Source organism: Emericellopsis atlantica, assembly GCF_019669845.1.
Source record: "Emericellopsis atlantica unplaced genomic scaffold F5Z01scaffold_49, whole genome shotgun sequence".
Classification (NCBI taxonomy): Eukaryota; Fungi; Ascomycota; class Sordariomycetes; order Hypocreales; family Bionectriaceae; genus Emericellopsis; species Emericellopsis atlantica.
This window is the reverse complement of record NW_025764751.1, coordinates 49,572-69,495: the sequence shown is the minus strand read 5'-3', so window position 1 is coordinate 69,495 and position 19,924 is coordinate 49,572. Positions and strand designations below refer to the sequence as shown.

At 51.9% G+C, this 19,924-nt stretch overlaps 7 protein-coding genes across 7 annotated transcripts; 2 read left to right on the top strand and 5 right to left on the bottom strand.

Moving 5' to 3' along the window:
- Nucleotides 1–130: 130 nt before the first annotated feature.
- F5Z01DRAFT_678393 (uncharacterized protein) lies at nucleotides 131–5,209 on the top strand (the record flags this gene model as incomplete). Its single annotated transcript, XM_046265438.1, has 6 exons — nucleotides 131–1,395; nucleotides 1,467–2,293; nucleotides 3,158–3,251; nucleotides 3,303–3,777; nucleotides 3,832–4,251; nucleotides 5,177–5,209. 6 exons carry the CDS (start codon nucleotides 131–133, stop codon nucleotides 5,207–5,209), a joined length of 3,114 nt encoding a protein of 1,037 aa, XP_046113734.1.
- A 1,822-nt stretch (nucleotides 5,210–7,031) lies between these two features.
- Nucleotides 7,032–7,568, bottom strand: F5Z01DRAFT_740506 (uncharacterized protein; the record flags this gene model as incomplete). Its single annotated transcript, XM_046266843.1, has 1 exon — nucleotides 7,032–7,568. One exon carries the CDS (start codon nucleotides 7,566–7,568, stop codon nucleotides 7,032–7,034), a length of 537 nt encoding a protein of 178 aa, XP_046113733.1.
- Nucleotides 7,569–9,340: 1,772 nt separating this feature from the next.
- On the bottom strand, nucleotides 9,341–11,131 carry F5Z01DRAFT_668148 (uncharacterized protein). Its single transcript, XM_046264330.1, has 7 exons — nucleotides 10,852–11,131; nucleotides 10,725–10,744; nucleotides 10,624–10,657; nucleotides 10,494–10,567; nucleotides 10,028–10,404; nucleotides 9,875–9,970; nucleotides 9,341–9,804 (listed from the first exon to the last, which is right to left on the bottom strand). Exons 1-7 carry the CDS (start codon nucleotides 11,045–11,047, stop codon nucleotides 9,402–9,404), a joined length of 1,200 nt encoding a protein of 399 aa, XP_046113732.1. The 5' UTR covers nucleotides 11,048–11,131; the 3' UTR covers nucleotides 9,341–9,401.
- Nucleotides 11,132–11,711: 580 nt separating this feature from the next.
- F5Z01DRAFT_745932 (FAD binding domain-containing protein) lies at nucleotides 11,712–13,745 on the top strand. The gene is made up of 4 exons (XM_046266939.1): nucleotides 11,712–11,885; nucleotides 11,987–12,251; nucleotides 12,305–12,980; nucleotides 13,042–13,745. The coding sequence occupies exons 1-4, from the start codon at nucleotides 11,811–11,813 to the stop codon at nucleotides 13,541–13,543; spliced, it is 1,518 nt and encodes a 505-aa protein (XP_046113731.1). The 5' UTR covers nucleotides 11,712–11,810; the 3' UTR covers nucleotides 13,544–13,745.
- Nucleotides 13,746–14,786, bottom strand: F5Z01DRAFT_715371 (glycoside hydrolase). Its single transcript, XM_046266514.1, has 2 exons — nucleotides 14,170–14,786; nucleotides 13,746–14,118 (listed from the first exon to the last, which is right to left on the bottom strand). Exons 1-2 carry the CDS (start codon nucleotides 14,614–14,616, stop codon nucleotides 13,822–13,824), a joined length of 744 nt encoding a protein of 247 aa, XP_046113730.1. The 5' UTR covers nucleotides 14,617–14,786; the 3' UTR covers nucleotides 13,746–13,821.
- A 667-nt stretch (nucleotides 14,787–15,453) lies between these two features.
- Nucleotides 15,454–16,589, bottom strand: F5Z01DRAFT_441225 (uncharacterized protein). The gene has a single exon (XM_046259774.1). The coding sequence runs from the start codon at nucleotides 16,378–16,380 to the stop codon at nucleotides 15,793–15,795; it is 588 nt and encodes a 195-aa protein (XP_046113729.1). The 5' UTR covers nucleotides 16,381–16,589; the 3' UTR covers nucleotides 15,454–15,792.
- On the bottom strand, nucleotides 16,537–18,200 carry F5Z01DRAFT_696188 (endoglucanase-6B; the record flags this gene model as incomplete). The annotated part of the gene is made up of 2 exons (XM_046266279.1): nucleotides 16,537–17,477; nucleotides 17,528–18,200. The coding sequence occupies 2 exons, from the start codon at nucleotides 18,198–18,200 to the stop codon at nucleotides 16,972–16,974; spliced, it is 1,179 nt and encodes a 392-aa protein (XP_046113728.1). The 3' UTR covers nucleotides 16,537–16,971.
- Between the last annotated feature and the right edge of the window lie 1,724 nt (nucleotides 18,201–19,924).

Genomic DNA, 19,924 nt, shown 5'->3' with positions numbered 1-19,924 from the left:
CCCTACACACTGGCCTTCACCATCGCCCGTCATGATGCGCCCATCAGCCCTCGCAAGGGCTGGGCGTCAGAGCCGTCAATTGCGGCCGCACCAGGCTCGATTCCTTGCGACGCACTCGGGCCCGGTCGCAATGGCCCCGCTGGAGAGGCATCATGTGCTTGACTACGGCGCGCGTTTGCAGGCTCTGCAACGCGTTGGTGGCATAGCCCAGCGTCCCTTGACCCTTTCGGAGAAGCTTTTATACAGCCATCTCATCCACGAGCACGATGAATGGTCACTGGGCGACATTGAGCGCGGCCAAACCATCCTGCGCCTTCGACCCGACCGCGTGGCCTGCCACGATGCTACAGCCACCATGGCTCTTCTCCAATTCATCAGCGCGGGCCTACCACGAGTCCAAGTGCCGACATCCATTCACAGCGATCACTTGATCGTCGCAGAGCACGGCGCGGAGCAAGATCTCGAGAGGGCGTCAAGCGACCACCGCGAAGTATACTCATTCCTCGCCAGCGCCAGCAAGAAATATGGCATCGGCTACTGGAAGGCAGGCGCCGGTATTATCCATACAACTATCTTTGAGAACTACGCTTTCCCCGGAGGGCTGATGATCGGCACCGACTCACATACACCGAACGCTGGCGGCATGGGGATGCTTGGAATCGGAGTTGGCGGCTCGGACGCTGTTGATGCCATGGCTGGTTTGCCATGGGAGCTGGTCTGCCCCAAGGTCATTGGTATTCACATCACTGGCGAGCTCCAGGGTTGGAGTTCGTCCAAGGACATCATCTGCAAGCTGGCCGGGATCCTGTCTGTCTCAGGGGGCAAGGGCAAAATCCTCGAGTTCTTCGGGCCTGGTGTTCGAACTCTGGGTGCTACAGCCATGGCCACCATATGCAATATGTCTGCCGAAGTCGGGTCGACATCATGCATCTTCCCGTACTCGGAATCCATGGGTCGTTATCTCTCAGCCACGAAGCGCGACAACATTGCCCGTTACGCTGAGTCGTTCAAGGAGACACTGCTCACGGCCGATGAGGGCAGCGACCAGTACTACGACGACGTGATTCACATCGACCTGACCACTCTCGAGCCGCACATCAACGGCCCCTTCACGCCTGACCTACACCACCCGCTGTCACAGTTCAAAGCCCACATCCGGGAGAGCTCCTGGCCTTCCAACATCAGCCACAGCATGGTCGGCAGCTGCACCAACAGCTCCTACGAGGATCTTGAGAAGGTCCACAACCTTGTCCAGCAGGCCAAGAATGCTGGTATGTCGCGTCCCAAGACACCCTTCCTGGTGAGCCCAGGGAGTGAGCAGATCCGGGCCACTGCCGAGGATGCGGGTATCTTGGGAGGTCTTCGCGATGCCGGTGCCGTGGTTCTGAGCAATTCGTGCGGACCCTGTGTCGGGCAATGGGACCGCAAAGATGTCGGAAAGAAAGAGAGAACTCGGTCATCTCCAGCTTCAACCGAAACTTCACTGGCCGCCATGACGGCAACCCCGCTACACACTCCTTCGTCACATCTCCCGAGATCGCCACTGCTTTTGCTTACGCCGGCGACCTGTCTTTCAACCCAAGCACCGATTCAATTACGGTCGTTGGCGATTCTGGCGCTACGACCGAATTCCGCTTCACCCCTCCCACCGCTCAGGAGCTTCCGGACGCCTTTATCGCTGGCAATGACCTGTACCAGGCGCCTGTACTGGAGAATACAGGCCAGTACAGGGTTGAAATTGACGAGAACAGTGACCGACTTGAGCTTCTCGAGCCCTTCCCAGCCTGGATGGATGGCCGGGCCAGTGAGATGCAGGTTCTCGTCAAGGTTGCTGGAAAGTGTACAACTGATCACATCTCCCCGGCCGGCCCTTGGTACAACTACCGCGGTCACCTCACCAACATCAGCCACAACATGTTGCTGGGAGCCTCAAATAGCTTTCTGCCAGAGAACACCAGTCTCGATATGATTGGCAAGACCAAGGATCCCGCTGACGGAGAACTCAAGTTGATCCACGAGGCTGCCCGCAACATGAAGAACAAGGGTCTCAAATGGTGTATCATTGGCGACAACAATTACGGCGAGGGGAGTTCACGCGAGCACGCCGCTCTGGAGCCGCGTTTCCTGGGCGGCACGGCTGTCATCGCCAAGAGCTTTGCTCGCATCCACGAGACCAATCTCAAGAAGCAGGGCATGCTGCCCCTGACATTTGATGATCCCGCGGACTACGACAAAATCCGGGAGGGTGATGTGATCACCGTGCTGGGAGTCGATGGCAAAGAGTTACAGCCGGGTAAGCAGGTCACGATGCAAGTCCGGACGGCGAACGGAGCTACATGGACGGCTTTATTGAATCATTCTTATCACAGCCACCAAATTGAGTGGCTGAGGGCTGGTAGCGCGTTGAATTTCATCAAGCAGAACCTAAGTAACGGTAGCCAATTATGATAGATGTATATTATTTCTTAAAAAACACTCCTCCCCTCGCTGGATCTTATTCCTTGTATAGCCGCGCGACGGCACACTCAAGCAACGAGACCTTGTGCCATCTTGAAGCCGCTTGTAGAAATGGTGGGCGTTTATGGGACCCTGTCACATTTCTGTCCTTGTCGCGATCCTTCTGCAAACAAGCGAAGATAAGCCGGAACGATGGCTATGAAACTCATCGGACAACTTGGGCATGAACTTGGGTGCGACTTTTGCGGAGACCTCCAGCACCCATGACTGTTCTCTGCGGAGGGATCCGACAGAGGATGAACTCCATAACTGTCAAGTCAACGTGCACGGAAATTGGAATGGGGCCATTTGTGCAGAGGAGCATCTTCCAAGCCGTATCCCCCGCTTCTCCGCGCGATCTCCAGATTATCGGAGTGATCCTGCTACCTCAATCCGGGGTTGTGGGATTGGATATCACGGCTGAAAGGTCCACGGGATGGTCCGACCTCGGGACGGCACTGTTCTTTCATTATAAATCATATGTCATTACCAGCCCAGTCCGATCGCAGAATTGCCATAGATTGAGATCATTGCCGCCTTACCCCAGCCATCATGACAGCCACATACCTATTGCTGGTTGCGGCCTCACTGGGCCAAGCTTTGTTCCATGGCGTGCCTACAGAATTTGACCAGGGAAGCTGGGCACTTTACTCTTACCAAGAGAATGGGGTTGCTGTGTTACCGGGCTCTTTCAACCGCTCGGTCTTCGATGCTCCCCATGAGAGTGTCACGTCGGATGAGGATTTGACAGACGCGTAAGTTCAAGGCTGTTATTTACAAATAGAAGGGTGCTAACACATTGATAGCAATATATTTCTCAACCAGACTCAGTTTATCGCCTACGATAAGAAGTTTTTCGACATTATTGGTCCCAAGGCAAAAGTCAACCATGTACAGACACTCGCCTTTCAGACACACGAGGCCCCTTGTTATAATTCCGATACAAAGCAGCTTTTCTTTGTCGAATGGGGGCCCCCTGGTGGAGAAAAGGGCGTTCACTCATGGCAGTACATGTTGGATACAGCTACCAACGAGTTGCGCAATATCACGACTGACCCCCCCACCATCAACGCCCACGGCTGCGTCATCTACAATAAGCGGATGTACGTTGTTACGGATGGCGGTCCCAAAGAGACTGGTCAACTTGTCAAAATCGATCCTAAGACTCTCAAGAAGGAGGTTCTGCTCAACAACTTCTACCAGCAGCCATTCCTGGGTTTCAACTATTTGGACGTTGACCGTCAGGGTAATTTTTGGTTGACAGATTCCAAGTCTGGCTATGTGAGTTTCATGCAGCCTTTTCATCTCAACCCAGACTTTTAACAGTTTTTCCAGGGTCGCGACATTGTCCCTTTTGCCAACCCTACAAATCCCACGGTCTATCGCGTCGACGGGAAGACTATGAGACCTAAGGTCGTTCATATCACCACCGGCAACGCCAACGGGGTTGCTATAGCGGACAGCGAACATGGACAAGTCATATACCTCCCTGACACAGGTGTCTCCGAGTTCAAACCCGTTTCGCAGAAGAATGCTTTCGGGAACAGGGGTCTGTACGCCTTTGACGTTGGTCAGAACGGCATCTTGACGAACCAGAGATTGCTTAACAACCCAATTGGGTACTTTTACGACGGGCTTCGTGTCTCGCGTAACGGATGGATCTTTGCTGGAGCTGGCGATGGAGTTGATGTTATTGACCCTGGGACTGGTCTCGCTTTGGGGACAATCCGCATCGGCGGAGGCGAGAACGTGGCGGTGAGCATGACATTTGGCAGAAATGAATGTGGATTGTTGGCCGCGGTGGTGTTTGGCATGTTAGTAACATTAAGGAGCGCCTGGACAGACGTTGGTAGGCTATTCCCTATGTGAGACTCATTGACCAAGCCTCTGAAGGGGCTTGTGGTGTCGTATTTACTACAGTAGAAACTCACGAGTCGTGTGTCAAAGCCTTTAGACTCTCCTCGTACGCTGGTAAAGCCCACCTCTTCATCCAGGCCATGTTCAACACCTCCTCTGCATTTGGGCGATCCCTAGGCCTCCATGCGAGCATCCATTGTAAAAGCTGAAGCAAAGCAGCTTTCTCCTCCTCGCTGATGGTGTCCATGCCATACAAATGCCTCGGCTTCTGTACTCATTGCTCGAATCGTCTATCCCATGACCATACGTCACGTTCGTTGCTGAGCGGGCGTCCCGACTCGTCGAACCATTTGGATCTCTGCTCCCACTTATTACGCCACTCGGATGGCAGGGGCCCTTGCAAGTGGACTTGCTGTGCAGTGATCTCGTCCTGGGTCGTGAGTATTCCGTCAATCAGGGACCTGTGGGCAAGAAGCTCGAAGATAACGCAACCGAGACTCCATATATCCGAACTAAAGGAAAGCGGCGTTGTCGGTTCAAAAAATGCCTCGGGCGGACGGATCACGAGTGGAGTGTAGGATCCAAAGCGCGATTCGGTCGAGGGGCGAAAAGCGACACCAAAATCGCTAAGCAATAGCTTTGCTTCCTTCATGGTGATCTCATCGCTTGGAACACCGAGCCAGACAGGGGAGACGGCGTGCGAAGGAATACCAGTTGCTGAGGAGCTTGGTTTGCCATCGACACTAACGACTGGCTCCAGCACTAGGGGTCCGAAATTAGTATACAGCTGCTTCACTGAGAGTTTATTGAGAGAAGACGGTAGTTGGAGCAGCAGATTGCCAAGGTGAAGATCTAAGGCACGCGGCTATTAGCTTATTCGAAAATAGAAAGAGCCCACATACCTCCATGGGCATGACCCTGGGAGTGAACAAGAGAAACCGCCATGGCAATTTGGGCAGCCAGGGACCGGGCAACATCCAATTGGAACAATTTCGTTTCAGATGCCTCTTTCGCATCCATCAGGCTGCATCTCGCCGGGACAGTGACAAAACATAGGTGGCTTCCATTGGGGCCGTCGAAGCTAAAGCGTTCAAGGGCAACGGGGAGTATCGACGTCTTGTCCGCAGGGAGACTCCTGTTGTAAGCTGGGATAAGATATCCACCTCTCGCCTGTCTCCATCTGCGGTCCCGACCTTGATAGCGACATAGTTCGATGAACTTTCGTCTAGAGCGAGCCAGGCCGTTGAGAAAGTGCCGTGACCGAGCTTGTGCACAATGCGATATTGCTTGTGAAGTCGGTCGTCGATTTGGATAGGATGATAACTTCCCGGTCGGTAGTCTCTTAAGTTCTCCACACCTTCAATATACCTGTACTTAATCTCTGGAGCCGCTATCGTGGAGCAGGGCGTATTTGATGTGCGAAGTTACCGTGATGAAATTGGATAACTTGAGAGATATGATCGTCGCGACAACACGCGCCGCGACAGCGCCGGCCGCGGGAACCAGCGCATGTGTGGCTCACGTGCACGGCGGAAGAAGATCAAGTATACCTAGAAAGCTACGTGAATGGGTTAGAACGTATGTGGACAAATGTGCGGGACGAGTAGCCCGCCTTGAAAGGCTAGGTTGGATTATGTCGTGGGTTTGAACTCTAAGTGACTCGGTGAGAGCGCAATATTAAACGCGTCGGTGTGGGGACTGCTCCTTACCCTAGACTGTTATTAAGTAGATATTGGTTATGAATCGCGTCGTCGCTTAGGACGGTCACAAGTAGGCGAGCTATATATATATCACTTAATTATCGTATAATTAATAAGTTTTAATAAGTTACGACTGCTTTATATTAAAACAGCACCAGCCTAGAGAGATTCTAGATCCAGACGCCCGGGATGTATCTCTAACATGAGCTTCTAGAGTTCTCCAGCCGTACTAGCATTAGGGCTCAGCATGTCAACATTCCCCAAATACGTCTTTGTGTCCTGAATCGCTTCAGGCCCGAAACCCTTACTTGAATCGCTTGCATCAACCCAGCCCAGAGGCTCACGCGAAGCGTCTGAGGTCAACTGCGCGTCGACTAACACCGTATCTTTTGCTCCGTAGATTAAGGCAGACGAGGTGGGAACCCACTTGGTTGTCATGACCGGCCGGCCTAGTCCGGGCGGTCGAAGCACGCTTGCTAAGAGATACTTTATACTCCGGACTCATGTTAGGGAGGGGTTGATTGACTTAATAGTATGGATCGAGAGCAAATGTATGTGAAAGTCACAACTCTTATTGTAGCTCGCCGGATGTATAATAATCAATCCTACGCTCGATTCCCAATCACCTAGTGTCGGCAGCGTCTCCTAACTCTCCTCCGTCCGGTCGCTCTGCGACCCACTAGCGAGCCGAGGCAGAGTGGATCCGGGACCCGCTTCCTGTGATGCCGGTGCAGTGGGACGCCCCGCGGCTGACCCGCCACACTTCGGCAGAGGCGGGGTCGGCGGGGACCCGATTGTTAGCTACACCAAGTTTCCCGTACTTCGAATGCCGCTTGAAATCTTGACTAAATAACACGGCAGTGACAATCATAATAATGAGACAGTTTACTAATTACTATCACTATAATTCAACTCCCCGTTGTTTCGAGCCAAGAGCGAGTTCCAGTTGAACTAGTAGCAGCGTTGTGTTAAATCGCTCTATTCCTTATTTCCATGCAAGACGTTCTCTGTCTTGAACACAACAGCTTCCTTTGGAAGGAAGGGCAAGAGAAGAGCAGTGTCCCAATAGATCCAGACTTCCTTGAAATGCAACCCCTCTGGAGTCTTCTCGTCGTTGCTCTTCCCGATGATAGCAATCATGGTAAGAGGGATACTGACTGAGGGCATCTCGTCCTTGTTCCCGCGAACCCATAGGTTGCGAATATTCTGGGTGTATATCTGGCTTGTCCCATCATCGCGTTCAATCTCCAGAAGCTGGATCCAGTCATGATGGATTCGTTCGAATACTCCAAACAGTTTCTTCATCCAAGCCCACATCTCATCTCCTCCGTGATAGACCGCGTTGTTCTGGTTGTGAAAGACCACGTCCTTCGAGTAGAACTTGAGGCCGGAGCCGCTGTCATAGCCTTTGGAGTCCACGGCATCCACGTATTGCTTAAAGAATCTCTGGGTCGGTGTAGACGGTCCATCCATTTCCCACTGGGCACCGGAGATCTGACTGACGACTCGAGGCATGGTGGGAATTCAGGGGTATATTATTGAGAGCGTGTTTTAAGAGGGTCAAAGTCTTGAAGATTAAGGTGTGCAGACTGTAGCTTGCAATTGAAAGAAGTTTGTGGAATCAGGCTGGGGATAGGCATTAACCTTTATAAGTGCTTGACTGCGACCTTACCTAGTATTAGTAGTCCCACATAGGATTATGTCCCGTTTAGCCGACTGCTACCCTATAGTTTCGGATGCAAAAAGACTAAATAAGTTAGGTATTAAGTAAATAAAGAGTAGCACTAGAGTTTCACTAACGGACATTGATTTAATATAGCTTAAATCTATCCTAAATTATAGCGTTAATACCTGCTTTTGGTTAACTACTAACGCATGATTTAAGCACAGAGCGCCTGAGTGTGATTGAGTTATTCCTATGCCGTTTTATCCGAGAAATTCGTAAGCACGCAGCCCCTTGTGCGGTCGGCAGGAATGCTAATAGTAAACGTACCGTGTTAGGCTAATGCGAGGATCTCTATTTGAGCTTTTGAATGGCCCTCGACGCGGAGCAGTCATTAAATCACTAGACATTTACCTCGCTCTTAATTATGTTACTTTCTTTCTCAAACCTATACCGATAAAGATTACTTTGTCGCGTCAAGAGATTGAATTCAAGTCCCATAGTAGCACTATTCTTCGCGGGTGGTTACAACTTAGGCACGAGATCTTTCCATGCATCATCATGACCCACGGAGTTTGTTTTCACCCTTCGGCGCCCCTGTTCTGCGTCTCTCCCCCAACAGGCGTGCCACGGTTGTCCGGTCGCTCATCTTCGTATGTCTCATCCAGCTTGGCGGCACTTGCTACTTCTCGCTGCCCCGGTTCGCCTCCGCTTTCAACAAAGACAGGATATGCCGTCTTGCTTCATGATGATCGTAACTGGAGAGACAGAGATGGTGTACCTCGACACAAGTGTCGAACCCAGCACTGCGGGAAACGACTACTTTGCCGCATTCAACTACGCCATGACCTTGCCCTGTGTCGACGGCGACGGGATAATTTGCTGAGGCAGCAGCTTCTCGAATGTCAATATCATCTATGCGGCAGCGACAGACAAGCAAATCAAAGATGCCATTATTCACGCGCCAACCGTGTTTGGCGAGACTCGGCCTCACGCGTTTGACCATCGCATCCCGGAGCTACTGGAGGATAGAACTCGGTTCACTTCCTGGCTCGGTTATTCTACTATACTGATTGCAACCGATTTAGAGTCTTTTGATCCGTCCAAACAGACGCCATGTTCCCAACCAAGGATACCTACGACACAATGACTGAGCAAGGGAATTGTGAAATCCAGTGGGAGAACTATAGAACGTCTCAGACTTAATTAAAAATATTTAGTTTAACGCTCAGGCAATGATCTAAGGATCTCCCCCACACCGCCCCTGTTTGTTATCCCAGGCAACGACGTCCTTGTTTCAACATCCTCCCAGAAGGATGCCTTCAACCAGGCTTTGGAGACGAAGTAGTTGCGTTACCTAGAATAATGCGGTTGATTTAATATCGACGTGCGGCATTACTTTCGAGAGAATATTAAGGCGCAGATTCAGTTCCTCGAACATTATTTTAAATAGTTATCGATTTAATACGAAGAACAACACCTGGCCTTCTCCGGTACTCGCTACGACTGCAATCGGCGCCCGATGCCATTCTCTATGGCCGGTGTATCTGTCTTCCCAACTTCTAATCTCATGTCCGCATCTGAAAGTTATAAGCCCGTGCGGCTTCTATGCTTTTTCACATTCCAGGTGCTGAAGTGTTTTGAACGCATCCTGAGATAGGCGTAAACTTTGCCGAGTCCTAATGCTAATCTACGGTAACGGTTTGTGTCCGTCGAATTCGCCCACTCTCCTTAAGAGCCTTCTCAGAACTGTCATCCGCCCAATGTTGTTCCTCTCCACTTTCACCAACCATGCCGCTAGAGACAGAGTATTCTGACACCATTATTATATCTCTACGGCCTTGGGTAAATTCGCTATCGATATCTTCAAATTGCGAGTATTGATTCCGTTTCGCGCCTCCGTGTTTCGTAGTCATTGTCCCGATTGTTCGGAGCGCGATTGCTTCCGAAGTGCTCTTCACGTCTTTCGTTGCTTTTGAGCTTCGACCGCATCGGGTCTCGCCAATGAGAGTAGGTGCAACATGTTTCAGAAACTTTCGAATAGTCGGTAGCGCGCCGCAGACAATGAACAGGTTCGCTTCGACGATACTGCAGAGTAGAGATGGACGTGTCAGCTAGTAAATCTTCCCGCGGGGAGTTGAATGAAATTTGCGCTCACATCCAGACAGAGGCCCACGAAATAACCCATGTTTGATCCACGCTCGTGAGCATTTGCGGCAAAATGGACACTCGGATCACAGAAGTGACGATAGTGCTTTGCAATTGTCAGCAAGCCATTTCAACATGAAGTCTGATAATGTGGGTGACTTACATAGACCCAAGCAAGAAGATCACTACCAGTCCCAATTTCTGCCTGCGAGGTACTTGTAGCTTGACCACAAACGGCAGTGGCAGGAAGAACAGCTGTATGTCTGATAGTATGTTCACAACAGCCGTGGCAATGTATAGCGTCGGTCGATTGATGCAGGTCCCCGACACAACCGTGGCATCGTAGCTTTTTGCGATGGGATCACACGCGAAGATGAGCGCAAAGAATATGCCGACGGTATATCCACTGATGAAAACGAGGGTAGCCCACACAGATATCTTGAACCACGTCTGCGGCGACAGACGGAGATAGAAAATCAACAACGAGGCCTTCGCGAAGCTGCCACCCACGATGTATATTGCCGCGGCAAGATATACGTCCTGGCATATACGTCAGCCCTCAGCGGCATTTGTAGATAGGCGTATGCAATAAACAAAATCAGAAACAAACGCAACGCCGACTTACATACCATGAGATAGATGTTGTATGTTGGAATGTCAATTTCCCAGCCATGTACTCCGCCTGCGCCCGTGGCAAACATGTCTGTATGAAAAAAAGGTCAACACTGTCGCAATTGGCGTCTCCAAAGGGTGACTGACGAACACAAAGGCCAACAGTAGCCATAGACATAAGCTATATCATTGTTAGTCTTTTTCCTATTAACGTTATGTCAGAAAGGTTCAGTTGGCTCAACGCATACCCAGGCCAAAATCAGGAAAGCTACAACGTCAGCGATGATTCAATCGAGGCAGGCCATGCACAAAGTGCCCTGCATCGTGATGTACAAGATCTTTTGGTGTTCTGGAATGGAATACGTTCTTGCTTACCGTCATCCAGCTGAAGCCTTCCCATCACGACAGTCTTCGTGTACAGCCGCTGTATCATCATTAACAGACTCAAAATCGTTCCCACACTGGCGATCCAGTATGCATGGGGAACAGCCTGACGTCTCGGATTGTCGAAATCAACTGGATAGTCGCCCGGATCGGGCAGTACCGTCCGTATGCCATTCACAATAGGCATTGGCGTATAGAGAGCTACTCGCCCGTGGGATGTCTATGGCAAGGCTTAAAAACTTGAATGTACATTCTCCAAAGTTTATATCGCATTGGGCTCGCTTGCGTGATCCGTCTTCCTGAATTTTCCAACTTCGGAGGACACGGATCATTGCCCTTCAAACAATGTTGGTTCTGACCATCGCTGGTTGAGACGCATTGTCAAGTTCATTGGTGATGCCAGGGTCCTGGTATCACCCGTTTTCTCCCGCTCTGACCATTCACACACGAGCATTTGGCTATCACTGAACCAACAAGGCCCAAGCCCCTGTGTCTTGTTGGTTGAGTGATAAAACAAAGAGCTGAAACGTTGCGAATGCAATGCCACTAACTATAGTCGGATTACGTAGCATGGGTGAGTGTGCATAAGGCCGGGGCTGTTTGGATTAGAGCAGGGATTGCGCATCCGCGTGACTGTGCCCTTGTAGCCTACATGCATATGTAATTATGTATGCAGGTGGTCACATCGTCGACCAACAAACCCGGAGCAGGCTCTCTATCCGGTAGGCGCTTCGTCCGCGCGGAGATTCTGAAGCGAAATAGCACGGTTGAGAACAGCGATTCATGGAATTATACCGACTGAACAGAGCGGGTATTTTCTTTGTTCTTTTTCTTAAAGTCAAGCCCCATCCGTAGACAGCGTCAACAGAAGACTCATTGTCAAACAATTGTCCCTTCGTCACTTTCCACAGTCCAATCCCCTTCGGTACTCTCTGGCAGGATCTGTGAAGATGAGGTCAAGTATTGCGCTTGCCTTTGTCACCGCCCTCGGTCTCTCGGCTGCCAGCGGCTGCGTGTCTCGCTGTGTTAGTCACCTCCTCATTCTCCTCTTCCCGGAAACGGTTTTTGAGTCGAGGGCTCGTGCTTTTTGAAAGATGCTTCAATGATGCTAACCGGCCTCGCATAGTGTCTGGAACTACAAAAGGCCGACAAACTCAAGGGCAAAGTTTACTTTCCTGACTCGAGCGCATACGAGGATCGTCTGGACTCATACTGGTCTGTCAGTGCCGCATTGTCACCTTGGTGCATGGTTCAGCCTTCCACCGCAGATGACGCATCCCAAATAATCAAATTCCTTGTCGCTGGTGATTGCCCCTTTGGCATCCGTGGCGGAGGACATGGTGCTCATACTCTTTCCAACAGCGTTGAACATGGCGTTACCATCGACTTTGGTAAGGAGTAAATCCCAGTGCAATGGTCTTGAAGCTTGCTAACCAGACTCTAGGAAACATGAATGCCACAACATGGGACCCGGACACCAAGCTCGCGTCTATTCAGCCCGGTGGTCACTGGCAAAGTGTCTACGACGAACTGGTGCCCTACGGCGTCACTGTTGCAGGGGGGCGCGCTGGCACAGTCGGCACGGGGGGCTTCGTCAGCGGTGGTGGAAACTCATTCTACTCCGCGTCTCATGGCATGGCCTGCGATACTGTTGCCAACTTTGAGGTTGTGCTCGCCAATGGAAGCATTGTCAATGCCAACAAGGACAACCATCCAGATCTCTGGCAGGCTCTCAAGGGTGGCAGTGGAAATCTGGGGCTCATCACCAGTTTCGACATGTACCCCATCGATTACGCCGATCCAACAAAACCTGTTGTTTGGGGTGGCAATCTGTTCTACGATTTAGCTTCGGGCCCGGCAGTGATCGATGCTCTCGTTGACTTCACGAACAATGTTTACAAGGACGAGAACAGCTCTTCTATTGTTTACTGGGCTTACTTACCTGATATTTTGGGGGGCACCATGCTCAATGCCGCCATTGAGAACACGCTTGCAACGGTGAAGCCAAGGGCATTTGACGGGTACTACGCTGTGGAAGGCATCTACGATGATACGACCAAGATCGACACCCTCTCTGCTGTCGCTAACGAGCTTGGGTCTGGACAACCTGCCGGATTCCGGTATGTTCACCCCTTTTGACTTTCCTATTTCGACAGCAGCACCCGCTAAACCATCACACAGTAACATCTGGCTCGCCGCATCCTTCAAGAACGACGCTCGCCCAATGAACTATGCAGTCGAGAAATTCACCGAACTAAATGCTGAGCTGGAGAAGGTTGCCCCATCTCAAGAGACTGGCCTCAACACGCTCTGCATGTTCCAGCCCATCACCGAATCCATTGTCGAGAAGGGCGTGGCAAACGGCGGCAACGTCATGGGGCTCGAAAGCCACATCAATGATGGCAACGGTATCATGTTCTTGCTCACTTTTGCAGTTCATGGTCGTGAAGCTGAGGAACGGGCGCTGCCTCTTCTCACGGCGTACATGCAGGACCTCGACGATTACGCAGACAAGCTCGGCGTTAACTGGGGTTGGCGCTATTTGAACTACGCGCACCGCAGCCAGGACGTGATATCCTCCTTTGGGGAAGATGCCGTCGAGAAACTACAGGCCGCCGCTGCCAAGTATGATCCGGATGGCGTATTCCAGAGGCTGCGTGGGTCGGGGTTCAAGCTTCCTTGAATGTACCACAAGTCGCATTGTACTTGTGCTTCTGTCTCTAGCTGGGGCTACACGTAGTCCATGGCAGGCAGGTAAGCAAGCTTGAACGGCTTGGCGGTGAGACCTTGAGGACTGGAAGATGTCGACCTGAACAGAAACTAGAGGTGACATATATACACGTGCGCGCCGGAAATGATACCCTTGTAGAGATGGTCACGCTAAGAGCGGAGTTGCCTTTGCGTTCAACTATGTTCATTGCCACCAAGTATATACAGCCAATCCATTTCCCAAGCGCCGATCTAGCATGTGAACACATCCGGGCCCGGAATCACATACTCAGACGCCTTGTACGCATCATATGTGATACCAGGGTCGGTGCCGGCGTACGCACCAGGGAAGCTAACGAGGTCGCTTGGCGAGGCGCTGCCTCCTCCCGTGACTTCGAGCTGGTGACACCCAGGGTAGAACTGGGCGCCTGGGTACTGCCAAGCTGCGTGCAGAGCAACGACTTCGTGACGGACGAGGTAGTAGCCAGGCTCAATGCAGGCAGGGATAGTGTACTTGAGCCCATCGTTGTTTGCCTGTACGATAACATCCTGCAGCTTGTTAGTACATGATGCTCCATGCTCGTTCTGTGGTCAACCCACCGATGCCCAGTTTTCAGAGGTGCCCTCGCGACCGTCCTCTTGAATCTTGAACCACACTGCGTCCTCGCCAGGCTGGTAGTCTTGACATCCAGCATCAGGGCACTTGGCCATGTATGTGATGACAGGGCCCATGTGTGAGTCGGGCCACAACGTCCAGAACAGGGTCACCTCTGAGCCAGCCGCGACCTTGGCGTGAAGGGGTGCCGGTTCACTGCCCTCGACACCACCAGCGGAGTAGCCATTGCACTGGAGATCGATGCTTGTGACGTCCTGGACAGGGCCGTTGCCGGGTATGGGGCGCGAGATGCGCTCGGGCTTCGGGCTCATGTATGGGTCTGTGTTGGGGTTGTAGAACTCGTATGTTTCGCCGCCAATGATGGCTGACTCAACATAGCCGTGCGCCGCGGCGACAGCAGCGGTCGAAAGAATAGAAGCAAGGTAACGCATTGTGGGAGAACGATTTGCCCGGAAACGAAATAGGTAGGAAACAAGTTAACGTAGAAGAAATGTTTATAATGATTCAAAAGGCTAGCAACAGAAATTATATAAACAGCGTCGCCCACGTTGAGTAGGTGAAACAGATAAGTTTGGTGTAAATTATTAGTCGCTGTCTTCAGACGTGTGTCATGAGACGTGTGTCCTAACGTCTCGGGCCAAACGGGGCGACGGAGGTTAACGATCCGAGCTGTCATTGGTGGATTCGGGCCCGGGGTCCGTCTCATCTAAAAGAACAGAAGCTCCTCCGTGAAAAAGTGTCCGAATTAGGAAATAAATTGTCCGCCTCCCCGAGTCCCCGTCGACGCAAGCCACGAGTCTCGTCTGATAATTAATATTCATGTATAGATTCCGACTGCAGCCCCCACGAAAGTTCGTCCTCCCGTAATACCGTAGACGAATAGCGACAAGGACGGGTCAAATTCATGTGGGTAGCTGCCTGCCTTCCCTCCGCGGCAATTCATGATTCCGTTGGACTTGGAACCGATTGCTCTAAGTACTAGCGGATGCGCCTTACGCCTAGATAGGTATGCTGTCGGGTGCGTGTAGAATTCTAGCGGTCTTCTTGGACAATCTTGATTGCACTGCGTGGTTGATCTCGAAGCTGCTGTGGTGTTGCCTCAATTGTGCCACGCGATTTTTTTGTGGAAAAAGTCCATGTGATTGACCTTGGCTAGTGCGCATTTCAAGCCGTGAAGAAGAGCGTACTATAATGCTACAAACCTATAATAACTAGAATAGACTTTATCGGAACTAATTAGAGACAGTTTGATATATTCCAGAGTGCAACACGCAACCGCAGCAGGTCAATGGATTTTGTACAGGGTAGGCGACAGGCCCTGCCCGCAGTACATCGTATAACCAATCACGAAGGGAGCGACCGCGACGTGACTCACAACCTGCGTTTACGATTGCCGTCAATAATAAACACAAGCCTGCACCGATCGAACGCGAGTCAGCTCTCGCCCACGGCAAACATTGTTAACCGCGACATGAATATTGCCGCCACGCCCCATAAACCATGGAAAACGGTATGTTCGATCCCGGACGTTTCGTCGCGCTACACAATAATATCCTACGGAGGGCCACGTTACATGCGCGCGGCACGGGCACACACCGGCCGACGCGTCATGAATTCTTAACATGCATCGCGAGGTAGACGCGTCTGACAATAAAGACGGCAATAATAGTCACGATAGTGACAACATTATCCACCACAAGTCCAAGCCCGCAGCGCAGCAGACACAACACCGCCTCGAAATCACTAAACTGGAGCGGCGCACGATCCACAGCTTCCTCCCCCAGCTCGACAGCTCCGACACTGATGGCTTGCACCTGACCGTTGAGTTCCGCCAGCCCGACCCGACGGGCATGAGCCTGAGCGGCTTGACAAACGGCGACATTGCGGATCGCGACATTATCTCTTCTTACGCGGAGGTCAACCGCTTTTATGCCAGCATTCCGAACCGCGCCCCTGCAACCTCGCTTCCGATTCGTCGCGTCGAGGCTCACCACATTCACACAACCCACGCGTTCACCGCCCTCGTAGACGCCGAGGACAAGCTTCACCACGTTGTAGGTTACATGTCTCAGCCACTGAAGCAGTGATATGTTCTCCTGCCTGCCCCTTCCGCCCGCATCTGATCCCCTGCCGACCACGCCTGGTGAGCCACACCAACCTACTGCATACCGACCGATTCGCCGATTGGAGCTCATGGCGACGGATCGGGGCTTGGCCAACACTTTGTGTTTCTAGAACAGGCGCCACGGGGCAATGTGAGGGCGGCGACGCTAGCAGTGATGCTCGAGGCGTAGGCCGGCTGTGTGAGGTTGGGAGTGAGGACTTGGCCGCAGTTTCCGACAGCTTCACTCGCTCTGGCCGTGCCTGTGCGTTTTTTGCGGAAAGCACTGCTGTGTCAAACTCCCAGCGAAGCTCTTGCCAGGGAAGATGCCTGATGCGCTCTGGGTATTAGCAAGGGCAGAGGTTCCAAGTGGCATCACTGTGCGTTTACTGAGCGATGCAGGGCTGCAGTCCCGTTCTCATCCTAGACTGAACGTTTCACACCGGAGTGGACGACCAGCCGGTGTATGTTGACGGAGTTCAGATCATATGCTTGTGTCGCTTCACCTGGTTCATGGGATTGTCTCTCAGGACGAAGAGTAACTTGACTGACTCTGAAGCAACCATGATCACCGATGGAGCTATACGAGGCCTTTTGTTCTGCAAACACTCAGTGACCAAGGATGAGGAAGGATCATTGTGTCAAGTATATACAGAACGACTTCTCCAGACGCACGCGAAAGCTGCTAAAACTGAGGCCACCATGACTTGGTCTCCCTTTCAAGAGAGTCGGCAGGCTGCACATCCTCGTCCGCATTCTCCACCAGCATCTGAACATACTCATTGAACCACTGGCCAGCTGCGGGGGCCCCTTCGAGACCACATCGGCCATCACTCTCGCCTGGGGGCTTGACCCATGTGAGGCTGTCAACGTATGGATTTTCCAGGTCTGTCTTTTGCGGTGCGCCAAGTCCGGCAGGCGCCACGTTGCACCACTCACCCCATTCTTCTCGGGCGCCTGGGAGATGCACACGGCTTTGATCCACGATGAACCGTGTAGGCAGATCCAACTCCTCCAGATAAGGCGCAAGGGAAGATGTGTAATGATCCTCATCCCATGACGGGCTCCACTCAGTGTAGTTTTCACGAACAGTGGCATGGAATGGGTTGTAGTTCGAGACATTGGTGGAAAATCCACGGATAGTGGCGTTGTTTCCTGCACGATCGACAATGTCCTTGAACTGCTGTGCAGCTTCTCGAGTGTCAGCATCAAGTACCAAACTCACGCAAGACGTTACTCACCCAGGGGAAGGTTATCAGGCCAGCCAAGCCAACCTCCATGAGACGCATCAAGATAGAGATTGACGTTGGGAAGCTGCAACTTGGAGATGGCGTACGCAATGCCTTCTTCGTAGATGGGTTTGGCCTCGGCACAGAGCGGTACGCCTTGGTTCGTGACCATGTTTCCAACAGCATCAGGCTCCACAACGACGGCAAATGTCAAGTCAGAGGCTCGGCTCAGTCTCGTGGCCCAGGCATCCACATATTCATTCTTGTAGCGGCGTAGGCCGTCTCTCCCCGACAGCTCGCCAGCGCTTTCGCCAGCGCTGCAATCACGGTCCGGGAGGTTGTACAGAACAAGTCCCACCACCTGCGGAACGCCGCCTTGATTCTGCTCTGCGCGCGCAGCTGAGATAGCAGTGTCGAGGTTTGCAAGGAGGCTAATGGCAGGCGCCCATTGAAATGTCCCTAGCCCCTGAACCGTCCGCGTCTTGCGGGCATTGAGCTCATCGCCTTCTTCAATGAATGCCTCAAATGTAGCTTCGAGGCTGGCTGCATAAGAGTGATTGATGGAAAGCTTGCGGCCGACGAACGGGTTGGAAGAGTCCCGAGAGACGATTGGAGTGGGTACAGCGCCTGAAGATGGCACGAAGGCGCCCAGGGCCAGGGCGCTGGCCAAAGATGCAGAGCGCATGGTGCTTGAACTGAAGATGAGGCGGTTGCTTGTGGAGTAATTTGCCTAGTGCATGTGTGAGGTCAAGTATCAGGAAGATAGGGCAGACTGGGGCTTTATAAGCATGAATCTCATGTTCACTCGCGCTGGTGACCTGGAGTTGCTTATTCGCCGCGATGAAAGACTGTATTGTGAGTTCACATGAATTTGGGCTCTGCAGTCAGCCAATATTAACTGCCTATCCCGATCTTCCGCTCGACAAGATGAGCTCGTGGTCCCGAATCGCGCGTTCTCAGTGATGTGCAGTCGACTTTGCTGCTGCCGAGGCGGATGCGCTGCGCGCGCTTCCAAGGTATGCTGCCATTGTTATTAGCTTTTGCATGGCCAAGCCGCAGGAATTGGCGAGGTTGCGGAGTTTTGAATTGTTGAAATGAACCCCAGTGGTATATCGAGTACTGCGAAATCTAAACAGCCTGAGATATTTGGGTGGAGATGTCTCCATGGAGGTCATATTTCCCCAAATCCCCTGCCCAGATCTCGGGAGGCGGTGTTCCGTGATGCTTAAATCGGAACCCCATGTTCTGCCTAGTCGACACTTGACCTGCCTGAACCGTGCCTCACTCCGCTTTGACAATAAACGAGATTGCATGCTCGCATCTGCGTTGACTTCGAGTGTAATGCGTATCCCGGTTGGATTTATTTCCGAGATAGGGGGCGTGCATGCTCGCCGCTGTTCGGTCCGCCTAGCCGCCTCAACTATGTTCCAAGTCTTTTAGGCTATCTAGACACAGCGAGCTCACGAGACAGTATATTTCTCCGGACTAGGATATCCTAAATATGTATCGTTTTTATTCAAGATCCACGTCTCTTATGTAAATCTCACACACGTGTAAGTGAAAGGTGGCCGGCGGTGGATTACATACCCTATATACAAACGCGATTCCTTATTTACATAATATCTCACGGTATAAGCTACTATCTAAGTATTGCCCCTTAAAGACATTTTATACCTGTGACCGGTGTATCGAACCTAGATTACGGGGCACTACTTACTTTATCAAAATGTCCATTCTCTATAATCCGCTACCCGGGCTCCGCGGGCGCAACTCGGCAACCCGCGGAAAGCCGAGTCCCGCTTTCACATTCACGTTTAGACTTTGCGGTATTGAGATACATCTGCCACGAGAAACATGCAATACTCAAGATACATCAATTACGCCTCAAACTCCTCTACTCTCTTCACACCCAGCGAGCCTAGTATCTACCTTTGGACTCGTCGTCCTGCCACATGGCTCGCTTAGGTCGTCGATGCTCTGTTATTAATACCTTGGCCAAACAACAACGGACCTTGAATAGCTTGACCAGCCGTTACCTTTACCCTGGCAATTTTTGTCGTCACATCGGGACGATCCTGGGATTTCCGGCCAAGTCAAGCATTGGTGTCAAGTACCACGAAACCGCCTGCCAAGAAATTGGTCGCCTGGCTGCGGCCATATCTAGCTTTGAGCCTGTCCGGCTATACGCTCGCCCGGAGGAAATAACCAAGGCGCACGCTGCGGTGGCGCGGGCAATCGACGAGCACTCTGGCAGCCCAGACAATGTCACTGTTATCCCTATGGCCACAAACCACCTCTGGGTGCGAGACACCGGGCCAATCTATGTGCGGGAGCTCCCACACGTGAGTCAAGCTAAGCAAAAGTCACAAACCCGATTTGCTATCAACTTTGGTCACACCGAGTGGGGGT

Bases quoted from the DNA above. Each gene is read 5' to 3' on its own strand.
- F5Z01DRAFT_668148 (XM_046264330.1), bottom strand. From the start codon at position 11,047: ATGCCTATTGTGAATGGCATACGGACGGTACTGCCCGATCCGGGCGAC. The intron at 10,658-10,724 runs GTATGCGTTGAG...ACAATGATATAG, and splicing joins CTTTCCTGATTTTGGCCTGG to CTTATGTCTATGGCTACTGT. The intron at 10,405-10,493 runs GTATGTAAGTCG...CGTATATGCCAG, and splicing joins CATACAACATCTATCTCATG to GACGTATATCTTGCCGCGGC.
- F5Z01DRAFT_745932 (XM_046266939.1), top strand. From the start codon at position 11,811: ATGAGGTCAAGTATTGCGCTTGCCTTTGTCACCGCCCTCGGTCTCTCG. The intron at 12,252-12,304 runs GTAAGGAGTAAA...ACCAGACTCTAG, and splicing joins TGGCGTTACCATCGACTTTG to GAAACATGAATGCCACAACA. The intron at 12,981-13,041 runs GTATGTTCACCC...ACCATCACACAG, and splicing joins GGACAACCTGCCGGATTCCG to TAACATCTGGCTCGCCGCAT.
- F5Z01DRAFT_715371 (XM_046266514.1), bottom strand. From the start codon at position 14,616: ATGCGTTACCTTGCTTCTATTCTTTCGACCGCTGCTGTCGCCGCGGCG. The intron at 14,119-14,169 runs GTGGGTTGACCA...AACAAGCTGCAG, and splicing joins CCTCTGAAAACTGGGCATCG to GATGTTATCGTACAGGCAAA.
- F5Z01DRAFT_441225 (XM_046259774.1), bottom strand. From the start codon at position 16,380: ATGAGCTCCAATCGGCGAATCGGTCGGTATGCAGTAGGTTGGTGTGGC.